Raw genomic sequence first — 20,917 nt, forward strand, 5'->3', positions numbered from 1 at the left:
TGAATGCTTGGTGAGCTTAAGAGACGTTAACGAATCATATCTGCGCCTTATCGAACTTTTGAACAGTAGTATATATTATATATGTATCATTTTATAAAAAATATGAATCCTTCTCACAGTTATCCTTTCAAAACATATTTATTTTGCCTTTAAAACATATTTACTATGCCTTTAAAACATACAAACATAGCATTATTTTTACTGAGCGGCTGTAACATAATTTTCACATTATATACAGCTAGAATGGATGAAACACACCAAACACAAAAACTAATTTATAAGAAATAAGTTACATTTACAGCAAAGTCTTCGGGTGACACCAAACTACTTGGGAGTGGTTAAGTGTTCCCTATAAAAAAAATTGTATAAACCTTTTAGTCAATATGCTTCAGTCATAAACAAATAGTCAAGACCAATAATAAATGTTCAAAATATATAAATAACTCTTCATTAAATACACCTAATATTCATAGTGCAGTGAAGCGTAACACTATTGAAGTGCCATTGGATGGAATTTGGGTCCAAGATCTTGTCAAAATGATTTTGCAAGTGTATTTGATGTCCTTAATGTCTGAATTTGATCTATACGCTGGCAGTGTTAACAGTCAGTTTAGATCTTCATTTGCATTAGCGTGTTGGTTTACAGGTTTTACAATTTCTTGGATCCTTCATGTTTCTGATATCAACAGGACAATTCATGAGGTTATGATAAGCAGCATAGAAGCTTACCTTCACTCTCCTACAAAGCAATATTACACATGAATTCATTGAACATAAGAACGCATCAGTTTGTAAACAGGTAGAATTATTTCCGACCAAATAACACTCCGTTGAGCAGGTCTCTCAGTGCAATTGAGGTATAAGATGTGGTTGCTCTGAACAAACCAGCTTTTAGTGCCTCCTTTTAGTGTGTTTTACCACAGCACTGAATGAATTACAAATTTGAAAAATGAGTGCCTGAGAATTCAATGGCTTGGCCATATCCAAATGGGATTTGACACAGAGAATTTGCATCCCGTCATTCTCAAGCTCAATACACATTACACTAAATAATACAATGGGGTCGATTATCGTGATGACTTTTAACAACCGCTTCACATGGTAATTGGTCAGCAAAGTAATTCGGACATTCCTGTTGAAATGACAGCACGTAATCCCTTGTGAAAAAGAAGTACACTTTAGCATTCTTAATAAAAAAAAGTACTTATTACAGAAATAATATACTTTAAAAGAATATTCTTCTCTGTGACGTGAGTTTTTTGCTGACAGGTAATTGTACGTTATTTGCAATTAAATTAAAATGTATTAGTTTAAATTCATATTAAATATAAATAGTTGAATTTAAGAGCTTTTTTTTTACACAAGTAAGACTTAAGTACATCTTTATATGTAACTTAATAACTACTTCAGTTGCCTTTGAAATACTTCAAATGCCTTTGTACTGCCGAATGTACTGACAAGCATTAACTGTAAACTAAAATACAATTTAATGTAATTTCTTATGAAAATTGAAAGTCATATATTTAAATATTTTTGTAATTACATATTTGTAATGATGAAGTTGCTATTTAGTAGCCTACATTTAAAATATATTAACTTTAAATGTAACATAACACATAACACACTAGTTTAAAACATGAAAAAGATTATTAAAACATGATTTACAATGTACTTTACATTACAAAATGCACTTTTGTTAAACACTTGTAGTGCACTTCAGCACACTTAAAGTGGCCATTAATTTCATTCATATTATATTGTCTGCAATATATTGTCTGCAATATAACTGATTTAAAAAATAAAATAAAAAATACTTTCAAGATTTGAAGTACACTACAAGTGCACATACAATACAGTTAAGCTCACCTATTTCTCACAAGGGATGTGCTATCTGCACTGCTATTATCACTAGTCCGTTATGGTATAAACAAAAATTATGCATTCATATTCTCAATAACTATAACAAATGAGGAACTGATTGTCTTCAAACTCTTAGGCATGCTTTGAGACGTGCTTTTAGAAGGTTTAAATGACTATACAGACTAAATTCTCAAACATCCTATGAGGTGTTAAAGCGTTTGATCGACCTCAGATGATGAAATGATAGTCTAAAAAGCTAAATCTACAATGCTTTAAATATATAAAGTGAACAACATACAGTAAGTTCACAGGATCACTATTGATTTGGTTGTCGCTTCCAAGGGTCACCAAATGAAGTTTGAACATCAGCTTGTTCAAACGAAAAGCCACGTGTGTTTTAACCCGACGATCAACAAGCATAATACACAGATAAACCGAACAGGTCTGTGGCAAAAACAAGGACTGACATAAATAAGACAATGTGAGGCTGGTGCTCCTTCTCTTCTGCCCACTGGCAGATTTGGGCTTGCAGTTAGTGGCCAGAAAAGCATGCTTTACCAGCAGCCATGTGGGGCACAGCAACCCCAACCACAGTTTAATAACCATGACGACTTGAGGGCAGCCATCAAGGTGAACTGCAGGCGTCCTGGTAATGCTCTATATTCAGCCGCTGAATGGAGATAAGTAACCTCTTCCGCCCTGGTCCTCTCACTGTTTGACAGCCTGTCTGTAGCTGTGTCTCTGACTGTCTGAGCGTTTGGTCCTCTTGGTGCCGCCGCTGCTGCTCCTGCTCGACTCTTTGGTGCTGCTGGCATGACTGCTGGCATGACTGCTTGCATGACTGCTGGCATGACTGCTGGCATGACTGTGGTCCTGTGGTAACGTGGGGCTGGAAAGGGCCCTCTGCAGGCCACCGTCGTCAAACAAACGGGCTTCAAACGCTCCCAGGTCTGTTTCCCCTGTCCGGATCTTAGCTCTCAGCAGCATTGCATATGTTCCGTAGCGTGTTTTCTACAGGATACATTAAGGAAGATGTATAAATGGTCCACAAAAATCCCTCAGGCATAGTGAAAATGTGATGTTTTTACCTCAAAGTCCAGGTACTCTTCCCTATGCCTGTACTCGTCTTGGTCCTTGCTTTTGGTCCTGCGGTCTATGTGTAGGGTAGAGCGCAGTTCCTGGAGATCCGCAGAAATAGCTCGAAATCGTGTCTCGTGAGACTTAAGCTGCTCCTCCTATTATCATAATGAAGAAAAAAAAGCCACATTAGAAGAATGACATTTCTTTAGTTAATATGTTAAAAATTCAAGTATATTATTTAAAAAAAAACATGGAATTATTAAAAAGTAAAAATAATTAAGCAGTAATGCATATAAAGATGTATATATAAATATAAATATTTGAAAAACGTTTGTATCAAAAATCAAAGTCACCAACTGTACTATATCAGATTTAGGGAGAGCCGAGGGATCCATATCCAGAGATTTATTAAAAAACAAAAGGGTGAATATCACAGAGTTGCAAGCCAGCCAATAAGTCCAGGGTCAAAAAAAAAAAAACACTCCAAACCGGTAATCAATTCCAAAACACAAATCCAAGAGAGTAAACCGTATAACAAGGCAGATAATCCAAAATCAAGGCAAGACACAACAGTGGGAAAATGCTCAAAATTGTAGACCAGGCAAACAATACTTCAAACTGCAATCAACAAAGGGAATCAGGCTTCTTAAATAGGAACTAGAAACCATGTGACAGGAACAGAGGATAGAGTTCATTATACGGATGAGGGTGCTCTATGGTGGAGGAAGGGTGGATTGGAATATTAAAGAATCCCCGCCGCCTCCTTTATGTATGCCTCCTGGAGCCATCCTCGTTGTCTGGGAGCTGGGCTATGAGGGTGATCTCTATGAAAGTCATTGAGGAGAGAAGGGTCAAGGATATTATCGGTGGGAACCCAGGAATGTTCCTCTGGCCCATATCCCTCACAGTCCACTAAACATTGTAGTTGCCTTCCTCTACATCTCAAAGCTAGGATTTCCTTGACCAGATAAACTGGGCTTCTATCAATTTCTAGTGGTGGTGGTGGTAGGGGTTATGTATAGGTTGCAGGATAAGCAGGCTTAAGAAGAAAAACATGGAACGTATGTGAGATTCTGATTGAAGCAGGGAGTCAGACCCTTTGACCAGGGTGCAATGATGGGGCTGCTTGTCGCTTGCGATCAGCATTGGTCCGTTGTCATCGGATAGCTCGTTGAAATCTTTCACTGTCTTAACCAGGTGTCCACTGCCGGAACATCAGATGGTTCCCCAGTCCAGGGAAACAATGGAGGTCGGTATCCTAATACACATTCAAAGGGGGTTAAACCGGTGGGGAATGGATGAGTGAATTCTGTGCATATTTTGCCCATGGTAGGAATTTGTTGCATTTGTTCTGTGATCTAAGGCAATACGAACGTAATATTCTGCCAATTTCTTGATTAAGTCTTTCCAACTGTCCATTGGATTAAGGTTAAACTTATGTTGATATTAAATTTTGTCAGAGAGCTTTCCATACTCAGGAAGTAAATTGGGGTCCCTTGTGCGAAACGATGTCTTCAGCTAGGCCAAATATTTTTAATACATGGTTGAAGATTGTCTCAGCAGTGTCAATAGGACTGGGCAGTCATTTAAGGGACACCAACCTGCAATACTTAGATAATCTGTCCATTATAACCATGACATGTTATAGCCGTTTAGCAGTTTAGTAATGAACTCTATGGCAATATGGGACCACAGGCTTCTGGGAATGGGGAGGGGTTCTCGGAGTCCTGTGGGGAGGTTTCAAGGTGTGCGGGTTTGTGTACAAACTTGACATTGGCCACCAGAATTGTTGTCTGACCATAGCACTGGTGCGGTTAAAGCCAGGGTGTCCGGAACTAAGTAATGTGGTAATCCACTGAATAACTTTAGTGCGTTGGTTTTCAGGCACAAAGACTCTACCTGCAGAACAGTCAGTGGGAATTATGCCAGGTTGTTAGGAGTTCTTGATGTCCGTCAAGATGTCCCACCTAATCAGTACAACAATTATAGAAGGGTCTAGAATGTGGGATTTGGAAAGGTTCACTTGAGCCTTTTCGTAAATACCTTTCTTGCTTCCAGGTTGATATGTGACAGTAAAGTTTAATCTTGTAAAGAAAGAAGCATCTTGATATGCCACACCTGTGAGGTGGATGGATTATCTTGGCAAAGGAGAAGTGCTCACTAACACAGATTTAGACAGATTTGTGAACAATATTTGAGAGAAATAGGCCTTTTGAGTACATATAAAAAATCTTAGATCTTTGAGTTCACCTCATGAAAAATGGGGGCAAAAACAAAAGTGTTGCGTTTATAATTTTCAGTATATAATTCATGCTCGGTAAGCATGCTCAAACTGCTTGCAAGTTCGACTTCAGACTGCGCCCTTACTCCCGACTTGGCTGTTAATCTTCCTAGAAGATCTCTCGGATCGCTGCCGCTATTTCTCCTCAACTGCACGCTCAAATCCATCAGGGCTCAAGCACGGTTACAAGATCGCGTTTTTCAAGAGTTAATGAAATTCGGCAGGTAAACCACATCATCTCACAAGGAATCGTGCAATCGGGAATTTAGCGAGAGGAATTAGTTTCCCACAAAGATTTCAGCTCAGATTAATTGAAGTTCGTGAACTTGAACACAAGATTCACTATTTATTATAAGCTGCCAGATTCGGAGTGACCTCACTCAGCATTGCTGCTCGCATCGCTGCATTATTGAAACAGGGCTCATGAAGAACTCAAGAACAAGTTCAGATGAGATTTGCACTTCCCGCATTAAGGATATCAACAGAAAAGCATCCACGTCACAGCCGGCCGTAATTCACTCTCTGATTCATCTCTGAATGTCTTCAGGAAGCTAAGTCCCTTTTTAATGCACATTGGTAAAAGCTATCAGGGTATTGGTAACATGCTGTTGCTAATGCTATCCGCATTGCTTAGGCTATCGTTAAATGGCTCTTGCTAGGCTCACGCTCACAGGCTCATATTGACAACGTCCTTTGCTGTGCTTAAACCTATCAAGTCAAGTTTTTTTTTTTAGCACTAAGCAGCACATATTCTATAAGACATAGTAAAACAGTCACTATTCAGTTGAGTCAGTTCAGCGTTGACTCTGTCGGGTATCGGACATGCTTGGTCTATCTAGTTCTTGGAAACACGGCGTCTTAAAGCAATAGTGTATTTAAAATGTTGAAACATGCTCATGCTTTTAAGGCTATCTAACCAATGTATTGAAACACGCTGTTCTTAAAGCTATCTGATTGGCATCAGAAACATGCTAGTTTTAAAGGCCATCTAAATAAGTTTTTTGAAAAAAACATTTGTTCTAAAGGCTATCTGATTGCTTTAAAAGCCGTAGTTGCTATTGGTCCTAAATAAGAGGAATAACCGTCAACACCAGCAGGTGGCAGTAGCTTTCATTACTCAAAAGCACTGGAACGGGATGTCAGATATATAAACCATAAACAAGCAGCTGTTTCATTTTGATATCTTAATCTTCATTCTTTATTCCAGACGGCATGTCATGCACTTAAGCATTTCGGGTATTGACAACATGCTTGTTGTTACGGGTATCGGCAACATACTTGATTAGGTAATCTGGGTAAGGGCAACATACTTGTTGCTTAAGGCTCTTCGGTATTGTTGGCAACATGCTGTTGCTAAAAGCTTGTCAGGTACCGGTAACATGCTAGTTGCCTTAGCTCACTCAGGTAACTGCAAATAAAACTTTTAATTTTTTTAAAGGGGCCTGCTGTTTTTATCCCACTGGAGAGAACACCCCTTTGCTGCTATATATGCAGGGGCCTGCTATTCTCTTCCTCCTTAGAGGGGACAATACCCCTCTGCTAGCCATAAGTACAAATTAAGCTATCTTCTTTTCTCTTTTGCAGGAACGGAACATGGATATGGTTTGGGAGATTCTTCTTCGGGCAAGCTATTACCTCTCATCATGTTTTGGGGGGTTAATGCTTAAGGTCTGTATGCCATTAATCATGGAGTAAGAACCCCCAAAAGGAACCATACCGCCAATAAACTCAAGTAACTTGCCAAAGTGGTCATGTCTGAAATCGAGCGCAGCGTTAGTTCAGGAAGGTCAGCTATCAAATTGCTCCAACCACTACCATTCTCCTATTAGACTGGGAGGATATATATATATGTGTCATTAGTGCTCGGTAAGCATGCTCAGACTGCTTGCAACCCTCCCGCCCTCACCACTTTAAGTATCAAGCATATTACCGTGCACCTTCTGGCTGTCGTCTTCTTTTGTTTCAGATTACCAAGGCTTTCAATTCCTAGCTGTCATGGGCATCATTGCTGGGAGACACTCATCGTCATAGCCAAGCAACAGTATAGACGTCCTGGGATTTACTGCCACGGCTACACGTTAACACTGTTTTGCTTTAAAGACATTACTTGACTGTATTAATCATCTGTATATCACTCAAGCTGATGGTTCTATGGGGGGTTAATGCTTAAGCTCTGTATGCCATTAATTATGGAGCAAGACACCCCATAAGGAACCATACCGCCAAAGATAAATTGTTTAATAAACTCAAGTAACTTACCAAAGTGGTCCTGTCTGAACCTTGATAATCAATGCATGGTCTGAGGCCTCTGTCCTTTATCTCTACAAATAAAAACTCTGCTGCAGTGGGGGAGGTGGAGGGTGTGATGAAGCCAGACTTGTGTGCATCTTTAATGTATTCCTTCATAGCCTTAGTTTCAGGTATAGACAAGGGGTATACTTTGCTCTTGGGTGGTTTAGTGCCTGGTAGTAGATCGATGGTGCAGTCCCATGGTCAGTGAGGAGGAAGTTGTGAAGCTTTTTGAGGCTTCTGAGAGATCTTGATAACACTTTGGAAGGATAACAGAGTGGTTGAGTTTTGGACTTTCGATTTGAGTACTACAGCATTTTGTAGAATTTTGTAGTTCTCCTTCAGACTAAGAGATGTCAGGATTGTGGAGGGCTAACCAAGGATAGCCAAGAACGATGGGGTTCCTAGGAGACTGAATGATATAAAACTGTAATTGTTTTTTGTCCAGTAATCCCACTTGCAGCTGAATGGCAGCAGTGATGGCTTGAACTAGGCCATTTCCAATGGGTTTGTCATCAATAGCAGTGATTCAGATGGGGGGGTTGCAGAGTAGCGTAGGATTCATGGGTCTTTCTACTAGACCAGCATCAATGAAGTTGGAAGCAGCTCCCGAGTCAACTAACGTTGAGGCAGCGAAGGAGAACATTTTTAAAAATAATTGTGACTGGTATCAGTAGAGAGGGATTTTCAATAGGGTGAAAATCATGGATTCTCATGGATTCTCCCACTGACGTCATTGGAGTTCCATAGTGGTGAGACGTGAACGACCGATAACTATGGGTGTGTCATCTCGAGGGACAGTTTCAGGTATGGTAGTATGCACATGAAATGCTAGAGTAAGACGAGGGTTATTGTAATCGAGTAACGGATCGAGACGGATTGATAGCTGAATAAACTTGTTGAGTTCTAGGCCTTCATCCTTGCAGGCAAGTTAAACTTGCTGTTCGGGATTTAATCCTTCTCTATGCGCTGTCTTTGAGATGCAAGAGTATGGAAAGTCAGAGCATATTCAGCAGCAGTCTGCTCACCTTGTTCTAGATGTTGTAACTGAACACCAGTTTCTCGCCCTCCTGCTGGGTATTCAAAGACTTCTTGAAAGTTTCAATGATTAAGGTATTCAAAGACTTCTCGAAAGTTTTCGAAGAATAAGCCATAATTGTTGCGAAGTCCTTTGTCATTACCTTAGTCCCGAGCTTTACCAGTGAGCAAGGTAATAATGAATATGATCTTCGTTTCATTACCATACTCTCTAGGATGCTGTGTCATGAAAAGATTACACTAGCTGAGGAAACCCAAACACTGATCAGGTGAACCTTCAAAACTTTTCAGGTAGAGCCATTCACAGTGAAGAGTGAGTAGGTGGATTGTCTACCTGTTGAGTGTCTGATAGTAGTAGGTGCGCACAGAGGTAGGCGTAAATATCCTTATTTTCCTTTCGGAGATGCAGCAGTTGTTGCTCCTTTAATACCTCCGCTTGGTATGCTACAGGTGACTGAAATGTTAGTATCTCTGTTGGATTGATGTTGGGCAAAGTATTCTGTAACATAGCAGACTCAGGGAGAGCAGAGGGATCCATATGCAGAGATTTATTTGAAACAAAAGGGTGGATCACAGAGTCGTAACCCAGCCAATAAAGTCCACGGTCAAAAAACAAAAAAAAACAGTCCAAACAGGCAATCAAATCCAAAACACAAATCCAAGAGAGTAAACGGTATAACAAGGCAGATAATCCAAAATCAAGGCAAGTCAACAATGGGAAAACGCTCAGAATTGCAGACCAGGCAAACAAATGAACAAAGGGAATCAGGCTCCTTAAATAGGAAAGAGAAACAATGTGACAGGAACAGAGGATAGAGTTCACTATAGAGGAGAGGGCAGCCTCTGGCGGTTAGGAGGGGGACCAGGTTACACCAACATGCAAAAATATGCAAGAAAAATAAAACAAAACCGGAAATGATACTAGAGAATACCCATGAGAGGACCCTCATGACTGAGTGACAAGTTTAATACGTTTCTTAAAATATTTAAAATCTTTTTTATGACAATTATTTTTAAAACCTTTTAATGACAAGGAAAGAAAGGAAAACAATTATATTTCTGAATGAATAATGAAAAAAATATATTTGTCATTCAGTCATTCAATTTAAACTTTTGGTGAAAATTTCATAAATGTTTTTCAAACATGAATCAAACATGAATGCAAAGAGTACATTTCTGAACCCAAATATAGGGGCAGTCACGCTAGCAAACCTTCAGCTTTCAAATTTGTTGTCTTTTAATTCAGCTACAGTAAGCGGTCCCATGTCATGACATATCAATATTCTATTCGTCACACATCTGATACAAATTTGCAGCTTCACCAAACTTGAACTTTGGAACTCAGAAAAATTTGTAAGTGGAACTTGCATGCGTAAGTGTGGAAGTGAATAGAATGAAAACTGTAGTATGACTGCCCCTTCAGAGAGAGAAGTGTCTGGTACCTGTGAGAGCTTGGTGTTTGAGCCGGCAGAAGAGTACGGCTAAACTTCTTTTGGGAGCCAATGGCTGCTGGGAAGGGAGGTTGCAGAGAACATGGCGGCCACTATGTTGATGCGGGTGATCCAGGACTGCATTTGCTCAGCGTTGCTAGGGGGTGAAAGGCAGGCTCAGGTCAAACAGAGGGCAGAAAAATGACAGAATTCAGAAGGTGAAACAAAATCTGATATTTTCTATGCTCAAAGAATCCGCACACAGCCTGGAAAACTGAGCAATTAGCAGGTAGCTGTTAGCAGAAGAGATCGAGTGGAACAGATGGAGCAGAATGAGAGAGAGAGAGAGAGAGAGAGAGAGAGAGAGAGAGAGAGAGAGAGAGAGAGAGAGGAGAGAGAGAGAGAAGAGAGAGAGAGAGAGAGAGAGAGAGAGAGAGAGAGAGAGTTTTAGTATGTGTATCTGGGACAGACAGAATAGCTGAGAAGGATCTATCCTCTTGGGAGATACACATCGAGTCATTCATCTGTGATGAGAACACTTTGACAAGGGCGTTACCAGCCCTGCATGTAATCAACAACCAGCCAGTGTGAGCTCAGGTGTTTGTATGTGTGTTTGAAAGAGATTCACTGTTTATTTCTCTGCTGTCCTATTTCCAAAAGATATACCAACATGAGCTTTCCACGAGGCTTTCTGCTAAATAATATTTGTTGTCACTCAAAGTGACTGTGTAAGTTATGCGAAAGTTGCAAAAAGTTCTATAGATTATCATTTGATCATTTAAAAATATATATATTTTCCTTTAATTTATGCATTACCGTCCAAAAGTTTAAAACTTTTTTTAAAATGTTTTTAAAAGTCTCTTTTACTTACCCAGGCTGTATTTATTTGATCAAAGATACAATAAAAACATTATTAAGGCGAAATATTATTACAATTTAATTTAACCTTTTTGCTATTTTAGATTATACTTAAAAAAATCATTCTAATATTGCTGAAAAATGTCATCTTATTATTAATGTTTATTAATTAAAACTTTTTGCTGATTAATATTTTTTGAGGAAACCATGATACAGTATCACATTTAAAAGTTTTGGGGTATGTAAGATTTTTATTTTATTTTTAAATGTAAATTATTTCATTATTAAAATCAACATTTTTTAATCATTTAAATGTATAATTTTTATTCAGCCAGGATGCATTTAAATGATCAAAAGTTAAAGTAAAGACATTTATAATGCTACAAAAGATTTCTATTTCAAATAAATGCTATTGTTTTGAACTGTTTACTAATAGAATCCAAAAGAATGTATATGCGTATACACATATGTATATATACCATATAAAATAATAGCACTAATAATAATTGATAATTGAGCAGCAACTCAGCTTATTAGATTTCTAAAGGATCATGTGACACTGAAGAGTCAGACTGGAGGAATGATGCTGAAAATGCAGCTTTGCCATCACAGGAATAAATTACATTTTAAAATGTATAATTTTTTTTAATAATATTTCCACAATATTACTGTTCTTACTGTATTTTTTGATAAACTAAATGCAGCCTTATGTTTAAACTTTTTTAAACATAAGAAAATCTTACTGATCCCAAACTTTTGAACGGCTGTGTGTGTATGTAATTATTATTTTCGTATATTTTAAAAGCTTAAAAATATAAAATCTTGTTTCTGATTTTGAGGTGAATCACCTTATAATAGAAATAAGGTAAGTTTACTTACGGGGCCTGGAAGAGAAAGACTCTCCAGTCAGCAGTGCGCAGGTAAAACACATTGGGTCGCTTGCTATAGTCTGCTGCTCGCATGGCTAAAGAATGATGGATTGATACTGCATTCTTCAAGTCCTCATCAGACAGCTGCTTATCTGGACGATATTCATCCTGCAGACCAATCGCAAAGTAGAGGCAAATCACAAATCTTTAAAAAAAAATACAAATAATACCTGTTCGGCAGCCACAAAGAACTATGGTTCACATAGCACAAGAAATCATTGAGTAAAATATACCTTTTGCAGGTAGAGAATCAGTCCTTTAAGGATGATATAAAATGTTTTCCATCCTCTTTTACCTCGTGGAGCTAAAAGAACAATACACAGTCAAACTTAACATAATTAAAGTTTTAAGATTAAGTATTTTTGTCTTGTTTAAACAAGATAAAAATAACTTAATTACCAAAAGTTAATAGACTTGTTTTTAGAGATTATTTCTGATTAAGTTTTTTTTTTTTTTTTGCAAATCTACAAATGTTAGATTTATGATTGAAAACATGAAAGAAAAATATTTAATAGGGTAAAGAAACTTCAAGATATACTCTTGAAAACAAGTCTTAATATTTTTTCTATAATTCATAGCTTCCTAGTTAAATGCATGTTGTTCTGAGATATTGAGATATTTTTATTTAGATTTTTACTGGAAAATAACAAAAGAATATTCTCTCATTTTCTAAACTACAATCATTAAGAATAAGGCTGTAATAAATACACTAATACATTAATGGATGAAATAAAAGGCTGTATTTGAGGGAAGGCTTACTTTTTTTGCCATCAGCATCAGCATGAACTTTCCGCACGAGAAAGCCACTGTTGTAGACCTGAGCGCTGGACTGCTGTGCAACACTGACGAGGGGGTTTCCTCCACTGTTGACCCGCTTCATAGTGTGCGATGCTGAGTCCGTCCTGCCGTCCAGCTCAGAGAAAGATTTGCGCAGTTCTTCCTCATCGCTGTAGAGTACGCAAACAAGAGCAGCATTATTACATTACGAAAAGTAATTTGCATTCTCACCTTTACCCACAAGGTATTTTATGCACTAAAAAATGATCTGACTTTCAACATTTACCTGAGGTAATAAAGCCCCATCCTACCTCATTTTTTTGTGTATTGTGCATTCAAAGTCACTGGCAGAAATTAAACTGCATATTCATTGCTTAGTCCTTGGCACGTATTTTTTTAATCTACAGTACATGCAACCAGATGAGTGGCAGCTGTGCAGAGAGTGCAGTTAGACACCCTGGAAAGCCCCTGAGGATTGGACCGCTAAACATTCCTCTCTAACTGCTACGGTGTACAGCACAGAGCCTTTGCCTTCACATGATAATGCTCTCATCTGTTGCTTAGTAACTGCTGGCCTCAACACTGGTAACCAAGAGAGCCAGCTCAGAAGATGGAGCACCATGAGAGACGGAGGCAGAAAGAGCAGCCACAACAAAAAAAAAAATTGGTGAATGACGTGCATTGATTCATACAGTGAATGATGGCCTTTAGCTGAGAATCACACGACGCTAAATGAAAGTGCAATGAAGTGAATCAAACTCAGAAATGAAGGGAGAGTGAAACAGGGAAACATAGAGAGAGGAGGGATAAAGCGTGGGGACGTTGGGATGGATGAAGATCAAAAGAACTGCTGCCGAATGTAAGAGAATAAAACAATCACTTGTGCTTTTCTCCTTCACACTTAAACAAGGATACTGCAGAATCCCTTCAGGAGCGAACGCAGTGTACATGGGAGTGAGTATGTGTGAGAGAAAAAGAGAGAGGGCTGTGTTTGAGTCTGCACATTAGCCAGTCAAAGATTTCAACCTGTAATTATAAAGAGGCAACTTGTAGTAACCATGGCAACAAAATAAAGAAAGTCGAATGTAAGGGCTTAGGGCATCAGATAGCTCAGGCCAGGTCATAGATACACATATATAAAGAAGAAATGGTTCTATTATAGAAAAAAAGGATTCCATATAGAACCTTTTTACAAGGCGCTCAAAGAAAAGAACGTTATTAGATTCCTTTATAGCGTAATGAAAAGGTTCTGAATAAAAATGGAACCTTTTAAGAGTTCCAAAGATCTTAGCATTGTTAAACCTTGTTTCTGCTAGTGACGTGTTTCCACAGTTATTACATCTAGCAAAGTTTTTTATATTTTCAATTATTCAAAAATATAATATACAACATTTATAACACTATACTTTGTATTATATAACCATGGTATGAATGTTTCTAATGCCATGGTTGATGAAGTGGTGGTATATTTGACACTGTTCTCTCTTCTGAGTGCCGTAATCAATCTCTATTGTTTTTCTCTCTCTTTTGGAAATTTTTATTAGCTGTAGTCTCCCATTCACTGCAATTTAGGAATTTACCCAACTATCATGACTATAGCTTTTGAGAATCCCGGTGGGAAAAAAAGTGTCCATTGCCACAGCATTTCAAGATTAAAGTTATTACTATAAGAAACTAAAATAAATACCAAGTGGTATTCATGGAATACCACTGGAAAAAATAATGGTATGGAAAGGGTAAAGAAAAAAATGGTTAGGAAAAAATATTTATTCGAGCCTAAAGAATAATTTTCTTTTTTTCTTTAATGTTGAAACGTTCTTCTTTTTTCCGACAGAACCTTTTTGAGTAAAGAGTTCTTTGGAGTCGAGTAAAGAAACCTAATAAACCTATTTTTCTAAAAGTGCACCTAATAAGCACATCTCACTGAAGAAATGAAAAGGCCTTTTGAGCAGCAAAATGATTGTATAATGGGCTTACACCATTTTCAAATCAATAACACTTTTAAAGGCATTACATTATTTTCAAATGTTTTGGATGATACCGAATAAGGATAAATTGCTCTTGAATCTGATGCACTAATAAAAAATGCCCACTAGGAAAAACATTAGACTTACATTGTCCACTGAAGCTTTTCATTTTTGATAGAGTTGTAGAGAGCCTGTAAAAAGAGAAAAACAACTATTAAATCACACAACCCCGTCAACAGTTTTGCTCTGTGCGTGCATATGAGAGCGTGCGCTCAAACATCCCACTGACATGTCTAAAAATAGCAACTGAAAGTTAACAATACCCATGAACCAGAAACAGGTTGCAGACTATACTTTTTTTCATGTAGCATTTTGGTTCAAACGTCATGGAAAAAACAACCCAACCATCATTAGAAGGAAGAAGGAAAAATTAGCTAATAATTTCTCTGACTGCAAAAGATCTAAGTTTCCATGGGCAGATCCTGTAGTTAAGTAGTGTTACCCTTTCCTTTTTTTTGCGGGTTTGTGGGTGGTTTTGGCCGTCCTGAACCTTGCCGAGCAGATCAGGGAAGGCCAGGGGCTTTAAGGACCGTGAGCGAGGGGCTTTGGTGTAACGAAACGGGTCCATCACGCTGAAGTCCCGTCCACATCGCACTGAACACAGGGAGCGAGAGCGGACACGGCCAGTGGAGTGAATGCTGTTTACACCAATCATGATTTTGGTAGATATGGGATCCAGAGATGAGGAAACAGTACAAAGGCGGCTTTAAAATCAAACAATGTTCAAGTAAACTAAATGAAGTCCTCATTCACTTGATGTCTTTCTTTTACAAGTAGAATCCAGACCTGCAGGAGTGATCAGGAGAAACGAGTTCAAAGAGCATGTAGAATGATACAGTGGCAAAATCAAAGTCTTTGGCAGTGGCGAAGCTCTTCGCGAGATCCTTAAGGGTGTCACATGGGCATCAGGGATTCTGTAGTGACTCTTGCATTATGGATCCAGTCCTATTCATTATGCATGTAAAAACATTGCTGGGCTACTGCAAATCCACCAGCGCCATTTTGCATAAAACTTTCTGCTTTGACTGAAAGATCGAAGACGATCAAGGAAGAGGATCTGCGGTTAACATCCAGTTGTTTCTTCGTATACATCCTCGAGTTCATCACATCTACACGTGTTCACCAACGCACGCCGACACGCTCACAGGTGGGGTGCAGATGGCTCGCGAGGACAGCAATGGTGGAAGGAGATAATTGGAGAGAAGAGGACAGACGGAGGAATGCGAACATCATTGAAGCAAATGCATGAGATAAACACACATGGGCTCACGCAGGGAACAGACTGAGAGGGTCTGACTTCCACCCACTCTCAAACTGGCATCCCAAAAACTGTGACGTCACCTAGCGTCCCCCTCTGGGACGGAAAAATAGACACAAGACGTGTAAGAGACAGAGGGACGAGACTAGAGCAGGAAATCAGCAAAGACACGAGATGATCCTGTTGCTTCGTGCAGTTTTCTCTATTCCATGTCAAATGGTTGAACGTATTAGAAGTTGTCCACAATTCTCTTTCATCCTTTCTTTTTTCCCCCCCCCTTCCTCTTTGAGCTTGTGTCCTTACGACTGTTATCCAAATGGGAGATTCTTTCACACCTGATTGTTTTCCCCTTTCACAAAACACTGCTTTGCTTCACGGCTGTACAAACAATAGAGGTTTGGCGTCCGAGTCCTGCGCTCTCTTTTCTTCTTCTCCTCACAGTCTTTTTCCTCCTCCGTGATGCAGATAAAAAATGGGCTGTGCGGTGAGAATGAGATCTTGTGAGCGAGGAGTGCTCACCCTCCCTTCTCTCTCTTGCATTCACAATCTCGCCCGATCTCTTTCACTGTCTCTCTCGCGCTCTGCTTCTCAATTGATGTACGCGTCTCCCAGCGTGACTGACAAATCACAGCACATGAATGTTCGATGATTCCAGCCTCCCAAGAATGTCAATCAGCTTGCAGGCTCTCGAACGTGCGAATCCTCACACGCGCTACATGTCACTGCCATACTCAGTCATTTTCCATGCACATAATGTAGAAAAGGTCTGTTGTAACTTGATAATAAGCAATTAACCTGTTGCTCACATATATTATCAAGTGAATTATGATAACGGAGTATGCCAGCACTAAAATATCATCATAAACCCTCGAGTTATTTTAAATGTTGACATTATTGTATTGGCTAGGAATACAATTAATAAATAACATGAAGAATTATCAATGTATTCATTAAAATTTTTAATAAATAACTTTTCAAATTGATAAATAGACACTTAAAATGGTTTATTTAAATTATGAAAATATACAAATGAGTTAAATGAGACAATAAATAATTAATTGATAAATCATTTTTACATGCTACATTGCATAAAGCTTGTACAAATTGCTGTTCTTTGTCCATTTGGCAAATGAGTTACAAAATTTAATTGGGCAGTTCACACATGGGAGCAGCCAATAAAACATAAGAATTACACAATAACAAGCCACTGGGGATCATGTTGAAGCAGAGGAAAGATAGTAAATCAGTTTAGTTGGTATGGTTTCTCCTGTCATTTGGATAATTGTTGCAGCTTGTTCTCTCTCCCTGTGTCTGTCACGCACAGCTCTGGGACACTGGGCATCCCATAGTCTGAGTCTAACTTTATTCAAACGTGACCTGCTTTTATTTGGCCACGGTCACAAGGCAGCCAGCAGTTAAAACAGTGAGCTGGGTGTAGGGAGGTTTTTAGAAGGACTCCATGTGTCCATTAAAGCCCACAGAGATCCCAGTAGTTGAGACTGTAGACTGATATAGTTCCAGTCTAAGATGGTAACTGGTCAATACAATGTTCCATTTGTGATAACATACACAATAGCTATGTGTATTAACTAACAACAAACATTGGTTCTCTAATAATTGCGTGGATTATTCGTATTTATACGGAAATCAGCCTAATTCATAACACGTGCGTATGCACATGGATTTGTTCTTAACAATGTTTATCCGTGAATGAATTTGGAGTAATCTAAATGAGCGACTATATGCCCGATGTTGGAAATTTACATAAAACATGCCCAAAACATGTCCATATAAGGGTTTTCCGCACACCCTTTCCATTCATCGCCTTTCCAACCTTCTGTTAAAGTGTTTTAGAAAAAGATAAAGATCACACTTTAGAACAGCATGTCGCACAGTTCGCACACACTGCTGTAAGTACAAGTGTAGTGACCAGTGGGAGGAGCATAATTCTGTTTGCAGTGATGCACATACTTAATCTCAAACTGGGAGATAACAAAGAAGGAAATTATACTCTTCACACAATTGAGTGAAAGAACAGAAACATAATTTACAAACTGAAAAAGAGGGAACAAAAGACAGAAAGAGGAACAGGAGAGAGAGAGAGAGAATGAGCAATTTGTAACGCATTTATGATAATACCATGACAAAACCTTCATTTCAGTGAGAAGCCGTGTGGCAGCCAAATTCCCATCTGTCCTCCATGCCACCCCTGCTGTTGCTGGCATAAAGACAGACTTCACACAGGTTTTTCACGGCTGTTAACTGTCATGAACCACACAGGCACTGAGAGCCTAACCTGTTGGCTTGCAGACATCTCTCTCAGCTGCCATCTCTATCGGTGCTATATTTAACCCTAAAACCTGTTGTAACATCAAGCAGACAGAGATGAAAAAGAGTGTCAAGAGAACAGAATTATGAGAAGGAATATCCAAGTAGCCAAATGCTTCACACACCCATAGCCTAGTTAGACAGATTAACTGTCTTTACCCGACAACTGCGTGGCCTTCACACCCTCACATAGTGGTAGGAGGAAAGAAACCTGGAGAAGGAAAACCAAAGCTAAGAAGAAGAGAGAAGGATGCCATTTGCCAGCCAAAGGCTGAGATAAGGGGGTTTATATAGATATGGAAATAACCTCAACAGACAGGGCTAAGTACAGTTCAGCAGAGTAAGTTTTTTTGCAGATTATAGGGTGAAACAAAGAGCAAGATGGCAGATAGTTAAATGGCTAGAAAGAGAGTGAGAGAGAGAGAGAGAGAGAGTGAGAGAGAGAGAGAGAGAGAGAGAGAGAGAGAGAGAGAGAGAGAGAGAGAGAGAGAGAGAGAGAGAGAGCGCAGAAAAAACAGTGAGGGGGTGGGAGGTGATGGAATAATGCGAGGCACAGAGTGAGAGGGCGGAGGAGAGAACGAGAGAGAGAGAGAGAGAGAGAGAGATGGCCAGAGGAGAGAGAGAGAAAGTAGGAGGACCAAACGCTTAAAAGGCTCCCCGTGACTTTAAAGCACATATCAGCAGAGTGGTTCAGGTGCGGTCATCATATGGCTATTATTCTTGTGCAGCCTGGCCTGTAATCCAAGCGAAGGGACTAAAATAGACAAACCCTAAGCACCAGCACACTGGAGCACAGGAAGTTCATTGACATCAGATGCGACAGAAATCCCCTACATGACTGATTTTAGTCACAACACTCAACTTCAGACATGGTGTCTGTCAGTGCAACATTTGATCAGTTTAAACGTTAATCTTGTAGCTATGCAATTGTCTGTAATAATGTTTCTGTCACAATTTAAGTATACAGACGTGTTGTACATTTCTCCAAAAATGTCTACAACAAAAAATGCTCTTTATATGAATGGATTAAAATTGTTACGTTTTTAGAAATTTTAAAAAGACGTTCATCATATGCCTGTAATAGAGCATATCAAAGTGCAGTATCAACAGAATAGCATTCTGTTATTATTTACAGAGACTATCCCCCGGATTTACAGACAAGGCTTAATATAGTCCCGGACTAAAATGCCCGTTTGAGCGGTTTTCACTGAAAGCAATTTGCACTGTCATATCTTAAAATATGTCACTGCCATTGTTATGCCTCAATATGCACACCAGTAAAGTTTTATCTAAAGCACGTTTTTAAAAGCTATAGATGTCCTTATTAAACTAAGGCCTAATCCTGGTTTAATCTAAACCCTGTCTGTGAAACCAGACCTCTGTGTTCTAGTGGAAGTCTTCATGGAAATGTATGTATACTACATACAGTATACATCGGCTACATTGGATATTCCAAATAAGGAATAATCCATTTCCATTCATTTATATCGGCTTAATTTTAAGGACATATATATATTTTTTTTTTTTTCATCAAAAGTGACAGTTTTAATCAAAAGTGACTTTTACATGGTTATAGAAAATGTATATATATAAAAAAAAAAAAATGATTTCACAGATTTCAATTTCATTCAATGTTTCTTGAACACCATAGCATTAGAATGATTTCGGAAGAACCATTTGACACTGAAAACTTGAGTAATGGCTGACAATTCAGCTTTGCCATCAAAAAAATGTATTAAGTTTTCAAATATATTAAAATAGAAAATATTTTAAATGAATATAATTTCATAATATTACTGTTTTTACTGTATTTTTTATCAAATAATTGCAGCCTTGGTGACCATAAGAGACTTTTTCCCGTATCTTACTAACCCCAAACTTTTGAATGATAGTGTATGAAAATTAAAGCTACAGAAGAAACATTTAAAATTACATTAAGTTGGTTAATTACTGTCAAAAACTACTAAAATGCATCGTATTAAACAACAAGAGTGAGCCTTCACAGTATTTCCAGAAGAGAATAGCAGCACAAAAATGTGCATGTCTCAGAATATGTTAATTACATACAGGAATATTTAATTAGCTGTGGTGCATGTAAATATATCTGGCTTAACCACAATACGGACCTTATGGAATAATTCAATATGCAATATGCAGTGTGTGAATGTGTGTGAATGCTTGAAACCCCTACAAACCTTTAGAAGATCTTTCGGGAAGTCTTGGCCGTCATTCAGTCCCTCCAAGTTACTAATGAACTGCATGCAGGACATCCTCTTCCCGATGTTCTGAATTAGAGAGAGACGAATGGAATATAAATGTACTGTCAGCTGATGCGCTGACCTATTTCACAGTTCCTATGCACTCAACAACACTTACAATACCAAATACACAGCGGCCAGTAATCGTGTTAATATTTTGTGCAAAAATAATTTCGCTTCCCCTGAGAATAATTTTTACTACTACATTTATGGATGAATTTCTATTTTTATTCCTAAATGTAAAACCGGCACTCATCCCCTCAGGGTCCCTAACAGCTCAGAGAATCCTTGCTCAAATCCATCCTAAAAACACAGTTGTTTTATCCAAACCAGCTCCTTTCACAGAGACTTCAATCATGTACATGTACAAATATTAATAGTAATTTCACAATAAACATCTATTACAAATTCAGACTTACAAGTGTCAGATAGTATTTTTCGTTTTCCACAAAGGAGACAAACATTTCATAAATGTGACTGGGATTCATTTTAATAAGTCAATTT

General features: G+C 38.5%; 1 protein-coding gene across 1 annotated transcript in view; it reads right to left on the reverse strand.

The window, feature by feature from the left end:
• Positions 1-127: 127 nt before the first annotated feature.
• Positions 128-20,917, reverse strand: part of psda (pleckstrin and Sec7 domain containing a) — a 35,882-nt gene continuing 15,092 nt past the window's right edge. Inside the window, 10 exon segments of the mRNA XM_079635463.1 lie at positions 128-2,871; positions 2,949-3,095; positions 9,991-10,010; positions 10,013-10,070; positions 10,072-10,135; positions 11,716-11,873; positions 11,999-12,069; positions 12,525-12,712; positions 14,657-14,700; positions 20,351-20,440. Of these exon segments, the coding sequence (XP_079491589.1) occupies positions 2,569-2,871; positions 2,949-3,095; positions 9,991-10,010; positions 10,013-10,070; positions 10,072-10,135; positions 11,716-11,873; positions 11,999-12,069; positions 12,525-12,712; positions 14,657-14,700; positions 20,351-20,440 (1,143 nt within the window). The 3' untranslated portion in view covers positions 128-2,568.

Source organism: Phoxinus phoxinus, assembly GCF_949152265.1.
Source record: "Phoxinus phoxinus genome assembly, chromosome: 14".
Taxonomy (NCBI): Eukaryota; Metazoa; Chordata; class Actinopteri; order Cypriniformes; family Leuciscidae; genus Phoxinus; species Phoxinus phoxinus.